The following is a 15,448-nucleotide window of genomic DNA, read 5'->3' as shown; positions in this document are numbered from 1 at the left end:
ACTAAGGGTCAGGTTCATCCACCAAGGGTCAGGGGAGGCATTTGCATTGCCTTCATCTTAATCAGCATGAGAGGGACATCAAGAGGATTTTTTGGAGACCTTTACAAGTATCCTGGATACTTGGGGATTGGTATTTGACACACACCTGGAAGTCTAAAGGCAAGAGGCAGGGCTGGAACTGCTCTAGCTTGAGAGTGGATCTGAGTGCATTGTGGGATCAAATATATCCACACACAGCAGGCTTCCCAGAGACCTGGGAAGGGTGAAGGGGGACTGGCTTGGTGTCACCTACTCAGGGATGGTGGGTGGACTGGGTCAAGAAGGCTGGATTTATTGAAGCCCTGGAGCTGAGGAGGACACTTAAAGGAGTGAGCTAGAGGGACCACTGTTCAGGCCAAGGGGGTCTCCTGCAGGGGATCTCTGAGGAACCCACAATAAAGCCCCACAGAATCCACCCTCACTTCCCCCAAGTCAATAGAGCCCTAAGGTGGGGATTTTTTTTTCTTTTGAAATAATTTCAGATCTATGGAGGAGTTGCAAGAATAGTACAAATGACCCACCCCTCTTCCTGAACTATTTGAGAGTAATTGCTATAATTTAGGTAGTTGCTGACCTGATACCCCATCACTCCTGGATATGTTAGCATGCATTTCCTACATGTAGGGACATTCTCCTACATAACCATCCAAACGAAGAAAGTAATTTATTAGTTTCTTAGAACTGCTGTAATACATTACAATAAGCTGGATGACTTAAGACAACAGAAATGTATTTTCTCACGGTTCTGAAGACCAGAAGTCTGAAATCAAGGTGTTGGCAAGGCTGCACTCTTTCCAAAGGCTCTAGGGGAGGGAGAATCTTCCTTTGCCTCTTCCAGCTTCTAATGGCTGTCAGCATTCCTTACAGCTGCAAACTCTGCCTCTATCTTCACGTGGACCTCTCCTTGTTTCCTTCTGTCCTTGTCTTCTCTTCTGTCTCTTACAAGGACACTTGTCATTGGTTTTAGGGTCCACCCAGATAATCTTGGATGATATATTGCAAGATCCTTAACTTAATCACACCTGAAAAGGCCTTTTTTCCCCAAATAAGGTCATCTACACAAGTTCAGGGAGTTTGGATGTAGACATATCTTCTGAAGGCCACCATTCAACCTACTCCATCAACATTGATGTATCCATTTCATCTACTCCAAAGATCCCATTCAAGTTTGTCACATGTCCCAATGATATTCTTTATAGCAAAGAATTCAATCAAGGATCACATGTTGCGTATAGTTGTCATGACTCTTTAGCTTCCTTCAAGCTGGAACATTCTCTAGTCTTTCCTTGACTTTCATGAGTTTGACACTGTCAAAGAGTATGCCAGTCATTTTGTACTGGAGTTGGTTTATCCTGGATCATGAGAGCTGGTTGTGCAATTTTCATGAGTTTTGCAAGCAAGTTGATCTTGATATGGCTATCAAGAGATTATTTACACCATGGAAATGCTACCAAGCAGAGTTCTTAATGTTCCCCTTCTGAAGAGCTAGTTGGTAAACATTTACCAGCTCACTGCAGATGAATGTCCCTCAGTTTGGATTTCTCTGTTTCCTATGATCTGATTCAGGCATATATTTTTGGCAGAATCATACAAATAATTATCTTCTTTTCACACTGTATCCCATAAAATTATACACGATTTCGATTTATTCCATTACTGGCGATGTTAAGTAACTTTGATCATTTGATTCAGGTGGTGTCTGTCCGGTCTCTCCACTGTAAAATTACTCTTTTTTTCTTCTGTAATCAATAAGTATTTTGTAGGATGATATTTTTTTTGTTTTTTAAAAAAATATTTTAACCATTTTTAATTCTACAGTTCAGTGGCATTAAGTACATTCACATTGTTGGGCAACTATCACCACTTTTTATCTTCAGAACTCTTTTCGTCTTGCAAAATGGAAACTCTGTACCTATTAAACAATAACTCCCCACTCCCCCGTCCTCTGAGTCTCTGGCAACCACCATTTTACTTTCTCTCTATGGCCTTGACTACTCTCGGTACTCATAAGTTTAATCATGCAGTATTTGTCTTTTTGTGACTGAGTTACTTCACTTAGAGTAATGTTCTCAGGGTTTATCCATGTTGTAGCATATATCAAAATTTCCTTTCTTTTTAAGACTGAATTGTATATATGTACCACAATTCAAGTTGCTTATCTATTATCTGTTGATGGACAATTGGGTTGCTTCCATGTTTTAGCTATTGTGAATAATGCTGCCATGAATGTGAGGGTACAAATATCTCTTTAAGACTCTGCTTTCCAAACATATTGATTCACTGTGTTGTACACCTGAAACTAATATAACATTGTAAAGCAACTATACTTCAACTTAAAAAAGGAAGGAAAAAAAGAAGAAAAGACTCTGCTTTCAATTCTTTTGAGTATATACCCAGGAGTGGAATTTCTGGATCATATGGCAATTCTATTTTTAATTTTTGGAGGAACCTCCATCTATTTTCCACAGCAGCTGCAACATTCTACATTCCCACCAACAACAGTGCACAAGAGTTCCAATTTCTTCACATCCTTGTCAACAGTTGTTATTTTTTGTTTGTTTTTGATATAGGCCATCCTAACAGTTGTGAGGTGATATCTTCTTGTGGTTTCAATTTGCATTTCTCTGATAATTAGTGATGTTGAGCATTTTTCATATACCTGTTGTCCATTTGTATGTCTTCTCTGGAGAAGTGCCTATTCAAGTCCTTTGCCCATTTTTCAATCAGGTTGTTGGGTAGGGTGGTACTTTGAGACTATGTAAATACTATGTTTCTTATTAAACTTTTACCCACTAGGTTTAGCATCGATTTATGCTTCCTGGATAAATTATTACTATGATAGTTGCCAAATGGTGATTTTACTAATTTCATTATTCCATCTATATTTATCACTTGGCTTTTTATTGTATGGGAAAACCTTCTTCTCTCCCCATTTATTTATTCATGTATTTATTTATATGATTTTGAATTCTTATTGTATGTAAAGGTTTATAATCTGTTATTATCTTTACTATTTATTTGAATGTCCAAGTGGTCCCAGATTTGGCTAGTGGGAGCCCATGAGAAGTTTCTGTGTTCTAGTAATGTGTCCCTATTTTTCTTTGAGCAGTTCTTTACTTACAGACACAACGAGATTTTCGGGTTCATCTTTCTGGCCATTGTCCTGGAATCAACCTTTTCTCCAGAAAGTCTTGGTTTCTTTTAGTGGAGAATGATATTTAGAAACTAAGATCTGGGTGCTAAGTGTGCTCCCAGGGCCTCTCAGATGACAGAGGTAGGGAATATATGCACTCATATATAGACACATATATCTATATTTCCATATCTATCCATGTATATTAAAAACTATTGATTCATACCAACACCTCCAATTCCAATTCAACATCACTGGATTCATTCTAATTTTCTTATTTTCATATTTATAACTCCAAAAGTGAGAGCCTAGCTTCTGTTATCCTCAATAGATACTACTTATTTGATTAGTGATCCTGTATGTGTGTATTCTTCAGTGGCTTCTGTGCCCTCTACGTGGATGTCCTCTCCAGTGTATCTGGGCTCTGACACCCCCATGCCAGGCTACACAGATGCCCTCTTCACTCCACATTGGCCTGCTCCATTGCAGCCCCCTTGCACATATCCTCTTTGCCTTTCTTAGTTCTGACACCCCGTGCCAGATTATCCAAAGGCTATGCAAGCAACTCAGACATGTCTACCATTGCCTACCTTGCTTCTAGCCTCACTCTGCCTTCTCTCAGCATGGCTTTGCTGATTAGACCTGAGTCAATGTCTGTACCTCTCTAGGCTGGTCTTCATAAATAATTTGGGGGGTTGACTTATAAAATTCAGCTGAGCCAGTTAGACACCCCTTCTTTGGGGGGAAGTTTAGAGTTGGAAAATCGAGAGACCAAGAATGTTGGCAATGGGGTTGAAGTCAAGAGTGCACTGAGAACTGTCATGCTGAGAAAGGACTGTAACAGCCAGATTGAACTCTGTCTCAAATGAAGCAGAGCTTAATAGGGAGAGAAGGAAGAGGAGCAGATGTGCTGAGGGAAGCTGGTATGACCTGACCATGCTACCTCTGGGATATCCCAGCTGCAGTTCCCCCAAGGCCAGTTGTCTCCCTAGGGATGGACTGAGACAGATGTGTGCCCAGTGTGGGCCAGTAATTTGGCAGCCCTTCAAATAATACTCTTTAAATATTGTTCACATTTAATTATTTAGTGAGTACAGGGAAAGACTAATTTTCTAATGCTATAAGTAAAGGATTTATTATATACACTTATTACATGGAAGTTCCTGAACCAGACAACTTCATGGAAAAACGTTAAATAATTTAAAACCCATGTAATCAACTCAACTCTGCCATACGTTAATCGGAATCTGACTTCAGGCACATGTCCATTGCCTATTTTCAGCATTGGTAGCTTTGCTTGTAGGTGCATAGACACATTGAAAAAAATCCTACAACAAATGTTTTTGTGCATACATCTATGACTGGATTGATGATTATTCCTTGACAGATCCTTAACATTATATTTGCTGGGTGAAGTTGGAACCGAGCAGAACCCTGCAGACTCCACACTACCCCAAGTACAAGAGCCCCTCTATGTCCCCTGCCTCTTGTTTGTAGGAAACCTGAAGTCTCCCAGGCCTCCTACAGTCACAAAAGAGCGGGCTCGAGAAGTCAAAGATTAGGACAATAGAGTCACAGACTCAGTGTCTCATGCACACTCCTGAGCTGTTTTTCAGATACTATAACTGCCGCCAGAGGACATGACATAAGCTGCTCCATCTTGATCAGTACTAAGTATATGACTAATGCAATTCCAAGAACTGGCCTCAAGAGAATGGGATTAACATTATTGCTCATAATGATCTATATCTTTGTGGTCATCAAAATAATTATAGCTTGCTCTGCCTGTATATGTAAGTGGGCAATTAAACTTGTCAGCAAAGAGATGCTACAGACCCATGCTGATATCTTCAACTCTGAAAATACGGCACCCTATGCGAGCATGAAGAAGTTACGGAAGATGGACCTTTGCTCCTAATCCCATAGAAATGGAATGATGCTGGACAGTGGGGAACTGAAAGCAGCTCTTTTGCCTCTTTCCTGTTTGCCCATTTCTGTTCCCGTCTAACCTTGAAAGAACCTAATTATAAGAATGAGATCACTAGACAATTTAAACTAACTTCTGACTTATGTGTTCCTGAATGCACACCACGCCTTGCCTAAGCTGTTGATTCTTTTCCTAGATGAAAAGAATTAAGAATGGAGAATTAAGTGGTTAAAGAGTGACTAGCTCTCTCCCCCCAATAACCCTCTTAGCAATCCTGCAGGCAGAACACAAGGGCAAGATAACATCTGAAGAGTCAGCCAGCCTGCACGAACGCAATGGAGAATGATGCAGAACCCAACTTCCTGCCTCGATGATTCACTGGGATTCTTCCCCCGCTTTTTCCCTTTAAAAACTGTCATGGCTGAGCAGATTCTTTGGAGTTGGTCTCCGGACATGAGTCCACCTTCTCCTTAGATTGCTGGCTTTTCTGATTAAAGTGACTTTCCTTTCTACTGACACTTGCCTCTTGAATTATTGGCTTTTGAGTGGCGAGCAGCCGAACCTGAGTTCAGTAACAAAATCATGGGAACACTTGAGGCTACATATTGAATATAGAATATTCATATTCTACATATAGAATGCATATGGCTAGATTGCTTTAGGTAAGATGAAAAATGAAGGACTAGACTTTTAAAAATCAATAGTGAAATCAGTTAAAATGAATAAAAGAACTATACCCTTTCCCATCATCTCACACCTATTTTGTGGAGTTAACAAAGTTTGCAACAATTTACAATGTTGTAGGCAAACAAAAGACCAAAACAAACAAGAAAAAACAATACCTCCACCCGCTCCATGGTATTTAATAGTTTGAATTTTGTGTTTTAGTACTTTCAGTCATTTCAATTTATTTGTTTACTTGTGAGATGGAGTACAATCTCTGTCGTCCTGAAGTCAGTCATCCTGAGAGGTGAAATATTTTGCTTTTGGTTACCATACAGAACCTCATCCCTTACTTTTCTTTTTCTTTTTCTTTTTTTTTTTTGCGGTACGCGGGCCTCTCACTGTTGTGGCCTCTCCCATTGCGGAGCACAGGCTCCGGACGCGCAGGCTCAGCGGCCATGGCTCACGGGCCCAGCTGCTCCGCGGCATGTGGGATCTTCCCGGACCGGGGCACAAACCCATGTCCCCTGCATCGGCAGGCGGACTCTCAACCACTGCGCCACCAGGGAAGCCCCCTTACTTTTCTTTAACAAAGTTATTCTAACAAAATTCATACCAAGCTTGTTGTACAATAAGCAGTTCCAAAGTGTATAAAATGAAAGGTAAAAGGCCCTTTCTTTAGACACAGTTGAGCTAATACGATATATACTGTTCTCTAAATTATTTTTCCTTGAATTTATGATTTTTATAGTCAGTATGCATAAAAATTTATGTAGTATTTCACCACCATTTAGAAATCTGTCCCTAGTGGTGGATATGTAGGTTGTTTTTAGTTTTTTTATGACCATGAACAATTCAGTGGCAATCAGTTTGCACTGGAATGTGGGCTCCAAGGTGACAGGGGCTTGCCTTGTCACAGGGCTGGCATCTGGAACTGTGCCTGGCTCAGAGTGGACCCTCCATTCACATCTTTTGAATAAATGAATGAACGTATTTGGGGAACATTTGTGCAAGTTTATCTGTAGAATACATTTCTCAGGTGTAAAGTGGTGTTCTCTCTCTCCAGCCTGTCCTCATTTTTTTTTTAAAGATTTTTAAAAATTTTAGATGGTTTTACTTTTTAATGTTTATTATTATTATTATTATTTTTTTTGGCTGTGCTGTGCAGCATGTGGGATCTTAGTTCCCCAGCCAGGGATCGAACCCACACCCCCTGCAGTGGAAGCGCGGAGTCTTAACCACTGGACCGCCGGGGAAATCCCCTGTCCTCATTTTGAAGTAGCTTAAGTGGATTTCTCCTCATTGAAATCAATGCTTATTTCAAGAGGAATCCTCCTTGGGTCAAGCTCAACCATCTAAAGCTATATAGTCACACCATGTCAAATTCACTTTTCACTTTATTAACTTTAAATTTAGCTGTGTCTCAACAATATACCTTTGTCAAAGTTTGCAACAAGAAGCTGCATATGACATTGATTTGCTATACATATTGTTAGAAAAGTTTTGCTAACATCTCAATGGGCAAGGACATAGAAAAACAACTCACAGAATAGAAAATATAAATAACCTATAAACACATGAAAATTCATTCATTCATTAATTACCTGACTTTTATGAAATATCCACCACGTGCCAGGTGCTGTTGTAGGAAATAAGGAAATAAGTATAACCAAAAATAGAGTACTACTAAGACAAGAGACAGATGGGCCCCCAGGGCAAACGGTTTGAGTTTGTTCCTTGTGGACAAATACTCCGAGACGGGAATAACAGGGCAATTGAGAGAGGAGGCTGGCACCTGCCCAGAGAGAAGATGAGACCACATATTCCTCATTCTCGAAGTCAGAAGACCTCCCTGACTACATACGTGCAGAAAGGCTCCTTGGAGGTCAAAAAGGGAGTGATGCCAACTAATGCTCACTACCCATAGGCCTCTTCGGTAGAATCCATCTTGGCTAAGAGATGTGCGTGCACACATGGGAAATCCTGAGCTATACCAAATACGGACTTTGAACCAGGCAAATCAGAATGATTGGCCAAAGGAAATCTGGAAGGAATGCACCATAAAAGTGATTCAAACTGACACGAGGGCGTGACTCTGTCTCTGAGCCTGCCCGTGTGTCTATCCACACGTACTCTTTTTTCCTCTTAATAAATACTTTACTTGTTTCACTACTTTCTGTCTTTGTGGGAATTCTTTTTCTGCAAAGCTGTAGGGCTAGGGCCTTGTCACTGATCACGGGTCTAGTGGCTAGGAATCAGTGCTCTCACCGCTGAGATCCAACCTCAATCACTGGCCGGGAACCGAAACCCTGCTTCAAGCTGCTGCAGGACGAGGCCACCCGAGATCACTACTGCTCTCAAGGGGACAGAGACCTAACATTCCATTTCATAAGTTAACAAAGAAATTCAAATTATAACCACTAAACACCTTTCTCCTTTACTTACAAAATTGTCAATGGCTGAAAACTTTGTTAACTCTGCAAAGCAGGTGTGAGATGAACACTCATATGTATACTCAGGGTGGGAATGGGACATGATGTTCATGTTCATTTAAACTGGATTTTATTTTTATATATTTAAAAAGTCAGGTCCTTTATTTTTCATTTTATATAAAGCGATTTGGAAATATGTACCAACAACCTTAGAATTGGTTCCATCATTTCACCCAATAAATCTAGTACTAAGAATTTATCAAGGAAATAATCATCAACCAGGCCACAGATGTACATGCAAGACACTTGTTTAGAATTTTTAAAATACATTGAGAGTAACTGAAACCAAGTCCCCCTTAAACTGAGTTAACAATCTTTCTATCCAAAACTTTATTCCCTTTCTTGTCCCACCCTTGTTCCCCTCAAGATTGAGAAGCATCAAAGAAAAGGGGGGACTGAAACCAAGCACGACCCTGAGGGGCATTCCTGGGGCCTTCCGTGCTCCCCATTTCTTGTTTATAGAAAAAAGGTTTTCACCTCCTAGGCCTTCCCCAAGTTCCAAAGTGCAGACTCAAGCCATTAATGATTAGGACAAGAGTCGTAGGACTCCTATTTCCTCCTGAAGGGATATAAGTAACAATCTGATGTATATCTTTGAGTTGTTCTGCAGGAACTAAGCCCCTCACTCCGGTGGAGGATGATGACTACATGCTGACCACAAGCTTGTGGACCCCAGACTGTTGGAACCAGAAGGCTGATGATTGAGATCTCAGAAACATCACCCTGTTACCTCACAATCAACTAATCAGAAGAAGGTCCTCAAGCTGATCCTATGACCCTCTCCCCAACACTGTCTTTAAAAACCCTTGTCTAAAAGCCAGTGAAGAACACGTTCGATCCCTGGTCGGGAAACTAAGATGCTGCATGCTGGCCAAAAAAAAAAAAAAAAAAAAAGCCAACAAAGAGTTTGAGTCTTTTGAGCATGCACTGCCTATTCTCCTTGCATGGGTGACTTGCAGTAAATGCTGTACATTCCTTCACCACAACCTGGTGTCAGTAGATTGGCTTTGCTGTGAGACAGGTGAGCAGACCTGAGTTTGGTTCAGTAACATAACCTAAATATCTGGCAGTAGGAAAATAATTGTTCTGCACCTATATGTACCTGGAAGGAAATTCTCCAAAATATTGTCATGAATACGGATGATCTTTATTTTCAGCTTTGTGCTTCTCTTCATTTTTCCAATTTTCATAATGTGTGTGTATGTGTAGCTTTTATAATCACAGAAACATTTAAAAAAAGTTGTTGGGGCCTTGCTAGTTCCATTATTTTGTGCCTTCAACATTTATAATCTTTTATGAGAGGTTTATTTCAGAAATTATTGGCTTCCTGCAGGGCTTCCTTCTTTTGAATATAATCTTGTGTATATACTGATACTATTTTTTTTCTTTTTTTTCCTTTTTGTTAAGAAACTCAAGAGCCAAATTAGAAACTTAAGCACAGCTTCTATGTTGAGTTTAATTTTGGTGTTTTTATATTCTTCTTTTCTTAAGACCTAGTTTTTTATTTGGGTGTTTCCAAATAGAGTGTATTTGTTGTAAGCCTTTTGAAACTCCTTGGTGAGTGAACGTAAAGGCATGGATGATGGTAGAACCCTGCTATTTTTGTCAAGAACAGTACTTGAACAAAAATAATGGTCCAGCAGGGTTAAGGAGCCATGACTACTTAAGCTCTTCCCACCCACCCCTTTCAAGGGAGTAAATGGAGTAATGGTCACATGGATAGCATTACAGTGTTCTCAGCCTGCACTAAATTGTCACTGTCATCAGCAGGGAGTCTTCTCTTCCCCTTTAAAATCTCCAGTCACCCCTCCTGGGGGGACAGATACAACACTGAACTCCAATGTCGAGTGCATCAAGTTGTTTCAATCCTCCAGATTCTGCCTGAGCCCAGTCTCTTGAATTTAGGTAACAACGACTCCTGAAATTTTTATGTCCAGGCTGTTGATTCTTACTCTGAACTCCTTTTTTTTTTTAATGCTTTAACATTTTTTATTAGATTTGTTTCTGATTGCATACTTAGTACAGACAACTTGGAAAATATTTTTAAGAAAGAAAAATTTGTATAATTCCATCACACAATATACATTTAACTCCAGTTGCCTTCCAGTTTTTCTATATACATAAATATTTTGTTTATAAAAGTATGCACACTGTTTTGTAGCATGATTTTTCTATTACAAATATTTTCCCATAGCAATGAGTGTTTTTATACAGCAATACATATAATAACATCCATTAATGAATGTACCAGAACATAGTAATCTCAATCCAAATCTATACGCACACCGGCCTCACCTCCCTGTGTTTCTCCCCACGCCCCTCCACGCAGTCCAAATCTGCAGCACTCCCCCATCACGTAAATACCTGTATCCACATGCATGCACTCCCACTTACCTTGGAAATTGCGGTCCCTGAACATTATTTCTGAGGTAATCAGGTTTAAGGGTAAAGATTCATCTTTCTTAGGAAAATTAGGACAATTGGGTGAGGGATAAACTACCCCATTCTACTATATTTCTTAGTCTCCTTTGCATCCTAGACCTTGGTTGCCACCCTCTCCCCCCCATTCAAGTTATATCCATACACTAAGCATTGATCTATCTCTTAGGAAAAAGTGTGTGCCAGAGGTGAAGGTGGGGCATGAGATTAACACCTGTACATTCTTGTCTTTATGCAGAGCAGCAGTTTGCATATTCCAAATCCTGTTAGTTGGTCTGTGTAGTTGAGAAATCTGTTTCTTTTTTCCTCTTTGTAATGTAGAATTCTTGAAATAGGTTTGGACTGCACAGCCAACCCTCAACCGACAAAGTTTAAGGTCCAACAAGTGACTTCATGTCTTGGTTTGAGTTTTCCCACAAAAGCATTGTCTTACAAGGTATTTGCCTCTGGCTAGTCAGCTTATAATGAGCCTGAAATACTACACATTTGTCTAAAAAATAGTATGAAACAGTGCTGGGAATGAGTAAACCAGGAAAGGAATAAATTTGAATAAGACTTAAACTTAAACTTTATATATATATATATAAAGTTGATCTTTTTAAAAGAAGATTTACTTGGAGAAAAATGAATAGGTAACTGGAGACATTTAATGGAGCTTCCAAAGAGAGATCTGAGCATTCAGAGGTTATTGGCAAGGCTCTTTTACTCCTTTTGATGTGTTTTTCACTTTGAATATTTAAAGAAACCCAGTGTTTTATTATGTCTAGTTTCACTTCAAAATAGGCGTTGGATTTTTCTTGATACAGACGAATCACCATCCTTACACTTGTACCGGCCCAGTGTGGTTGGCATTTGTACTATAATTGCTGTTGCTAGTATTTGTATCACCAGTGAAGCCAGAAAAGAGAAATAGAGAGGAAGTAGGGTTTCCAAAGGTAACTTAGGAAAATGTAGTAGGTAAGAGGAAACGTTTAAAGGAAGCTGGTGAGGACTGAAAAAGTCTTCATAGAAGGTGAGGTTAAATGGATCCTTAGAGGAAAAAAGGTGGGGCTGTTGGTGGGGGTGACAGGTTTGTCCATGATCCCCCTGAGGGGGAGTAAAGAAGGGGCAGAGAAGCAGTATTAGATGCTGGGTCCAGCTGTCATGTGTGTAACTACCATAGTTATGGGGTTCACAGAACCAGGGAATTCAAAAATGGAATGACTTTTCCTTTTCTAAAATTGAACCTAAGACAACCTTTTTGACTCAGGGCAAATAAACTTTTTCCAGATGTTTTCAAATGTTCTGTGCCCAATCCAGTGATTTTTCTCAGGCAAATTGGAGTGTTAATCTCTCTGTCTCAGTTTGTTTCACAAATACCATCTAGGTATTTTCTTCCCATTCTTTCTCCTGCCCCACTGTCTCCTGCATCAGTGGAAGGGGTTTTGCTTTCGTGATGGACCTGAATGTGAGAGAGATTGGGTCTGGGGTGTGTGTGTATGGTGTGAGGTACACATGTGGGGTGGCCTAGAGGGAATACTGCCTCTGGTCTTATATGCATGGGTGATATGGGGGAGACTGTTAATTGTCAACATCAGTGTCTTTTATAGAAATAGAACCCCTGATTTTCAGCTGGACACAAGTTCACCTTGAATAAAGTCCACAACTGCAATCAGCTGTAGCAGAAGTATATGACATTCAAGTTGTATTCTTCTTTCTCCATTTTCTCTAGCTAGAATTCTGACATGATAATGAGCCACCTTGGACATACAGGTGAGGATAACACCCAGGGATGGTGGTTTTGTGATAGAAGGTTCCTAGACGATTCCATGGGGCAGAACTCCCATTGCAGCTCTAAACTGCTTACCCCAGGCTGTTTCATGAGAGAAAAATTAATTTCTATTTGTTCAAGCCATTGTAAATTTAGGTTTTTGTGATAGTAGCTCAAAATATATCCAAACTAGCATGTGGAGGAAGGAGGGGAGACTAATCGATGCCACATATACATAGAAAGTTGAGCAGTAGCTGCCAGAAACAGTGTTGAGTGGTGGATGGATGTGGACTGTAAGGAAATTCCCAGAGGCAGCCATACTGTCTTTGATGATGCTAAAGAAATAGCTGAGGCTTTAAAGAACGTATTAAAAGTATGGGATTTCCATGTAACACAATACCTAGAAATGCACTGGGGATACAAACAATTGCTGATTACTGCAATTCAATAAACCACTTAAGGCAGTCCCTGGAAAGAATTATTAAAAAGCCAACCCAACACTCTTTGGCTGACCTTAGGACCAATCTGCGGTTTAGCGTCCCATGTTTGTGGAATTCAGATTTTACGGAGGAAGGATTAAGGAACATATTTGCTGACTGTCTGAAAGAACATAGTTTATGTAAATCAACTATGCTTCGATTTTAAAAAAGAATATAGCCTAGAGCAGAGAAATTCTTCAGTTAGGGCGAGAAAGCAAAGTGTTTGTACTTTGCCAATTCACAGACATGCTTCAAAGCGAACAGGCTGAACTTTTGGCTATACAAACAATAGACATGAAGGTTAGTAGTCCAGCTAGATTTCTACCTCCCAGAGTCCATAGAAATTACGAGGTGACATTTGGTAGGTGGAGAAGATGTGTGGAAGCAGAGGTTATCAGAATTTCATCACACCCTTGGACTTCTACAGTAACTCTGTTCCTTCTGAGGACATTTAGGCTGTAGTGTTGTAAGGCTAAAGTGGATATATTACTTATTCAACTGAGATCATTAAAGCCACCTACACCATGACTGATGCGAGGGTTTGGGCCAATGCCCTAGGATGGTTTGGGGATGTGCCCAGCACCCTCTCACTCAGTATGCATCCAGGAGCTCTCCCTTCCTTTCAGCCCAAAGAGAGGCTGTGTCTGGGGAGGGGCAGGGGAGTCTGTGTTGTCCAGGAAGCACAGGGTTGCATATCAATCACCCTGTTTGGCGGGTAGAACAGACACACTGCCCTTTTATCTGATCACTGATCACTATGCAGGCCTTTTCCGTCCTGGAAGTAGAACTCTTTACAACATAGATGGTGTTCTGAGTCACAGTAATAACTAATGTTTGTGAAGTACTTAAGAAATTACAAAGTCTAGGTTATTTGTTTTTACATTGCTAGGAATCACATGTAGATGGCTAATTTTGATCCTGGTGTTTGCATCTTCCATGCACATCCTTCTAACGGACTGATCGACAAATACGTGTGGAACTTCTCTACTGGACCCATAATGAAATGGGCCTAGGAATCCTCCAAGCTGGAAACTCTCTGTCTTTTCACTGGTGATAACTTCGAATGCTGTCACCCTCCGAAGCATAGGGCACTCCTCTTGATCACGCAGAGTTCTCTTTATATTTCTCTGTACACACTCTCTCCCTACCCTCTTGGTGGATTAAAATGGACTTTTGATGTAGCAAGTTCGGATTTTGGAGAACACCCCAATACAGGCAGGTCTGTTATAATACGGTGCATTTGTTTTTGTTGTTCATTTCATTTGGTCTTGGCTCAACCCACTTATCAGACAACTGTATGTTGTTCAAACACTTCACCTCTCAGTTCTACCTTTGTATCAACTAACTTTACCAACCTAGAGCTCTTGGTCATGGAAGAAGCAAAATCTTGTTTATCTATGATGACCAGGTCTCGCCCTGAAACTCAGGACAGGCTGTCCCTCCAGCAGCCTCTCGATGACCCTTTGGACTCCCATTTGTTGATCACAAACTACCAGGCGAGTTCAGGGAAGCACTCCGAACTGCTGCTCTTCCTCTGTTACTTCCAGGAATCTTGTAGTCTATCCACCCTGAACAAGCCCTCATTTTCATGGTCTCACTTGTTCCTAACACTGTGTCTTTTACTCAGCGTGCACGCATCTCGGTGAGTTTCCATACCCAAGGCTCTTATTCGTACATCTGCCTGTCCACGCATTTGGGCAAGCTGTTTAATATCACTGTGAGCATTTCAGCTTCCAGTTTCTATTGTGTTACTTCTCGGAATGGAAACTGATAACATGCATGTTCACTGCAGAGCCCCCAACACCATCCCCGGCACTTCTGCCACTCCTGCCTTCCACACTGGCCCCTGCCCCACTCACCGGCTATCGAGGAGACAACCACAATGCTCCCGTTGCTCTGCTTCAGCATGGGCATGGCGGCCCCGCTCAGGACCACATAACTCAGGAAGTTGACCTCCATGCTTTTGCGCACGTGGTCAATGTCATCGATAAATACAGTCATAGGATTGTTGGTGTTGGTGATGTGGTTGAGAATGAGCATGTCTAGTCCCCCTGTAAGAGACGGCTGTGTTGAGAGAAACCATCTGAGGTTGATACCTTCTCCCCCTCCTCCCCGTCTCCAAAGCTCCCTGGTGATCCCTAGGGCAAAGTCCAGAAGAGGAGAGAGGAGAAGCTGTCTCACCCATGAGTTTTCCAGCTTTGGCCACAAATTGCTCTGCGAAGGTCATGTTCTCCATGGTGCCAGCAACGTAGTGCGCGGAGGATGCGCCGAGCTCCAGGCAGTGGGATACCACCTGCAGAGGCACAGCGGCCATGGCGTCAATCTCGGCTGCAGACTTTTGGGGGGCAGTCTCTGACATAATGGGCGTTTAAATGAGAGGTTGCTCACAGCCCTGTTTTGGTAGGGGTGTGTGTGTGTGTGTGTGTGTGTGTGTGTGTGTGTGTGTGTGTGTGTTGCTAAATGCAACTGACACAATATTAGTCCCCTCTTTGAAATACTGTCTGGAATAAGATAGGGTATAAATGG

The 15,448-nt window shown here is 41.1% G+C and overlaps 1 protein-coding gene across 2 annotated transcripts in view; it reads right to left on the bottom strand.

Annotated features, from left to right (window-relative positions):
* The window catches only part of HSD11B1 (hydroxysteroid 11-beta dehydrogenase 1), a 44,837-nt gene that overhangs the window by 12,568 nt on the left and 16,821 nt on the right, over positions 1-15,448 (bottom strand). For both annotated transcript variants that reach the window (XM_004325346.4, XM_019918652.3), the window contains 2 exons: positions 15,104-15,215; positions 14,782-14,973 (listed from right to left, as the gene is read on the bottom strand). In XM_004325346.4, the coding sequence (XP_004325394.1) occupies positions 14,782-14,973; positions 15,104-15,215 (304 nt within the window). The remainder of the gene's footprint in view (positions 1-14,781; positions 14,974-15,103; positions 15,216-15,448) is intronic.

This window comes from Tursiops truncatus, chromosome 1 (genome assembly GCF_011762595.2).
Source record: "Tursiops truncatus isolate mTurTru1 chromosome 1, mTurTru1.mat.Y, whole genome shotgun sequence".
Lineage (NCBI taxonomy): Eukaryota > Metazoa > Chordata > Mammalia > Artiodactyla > Delphinidae > Tursiops > Tursiops truncatus.
This window is presented reverse-complemented; position numbering and strand designations above follow the sequence as displayed.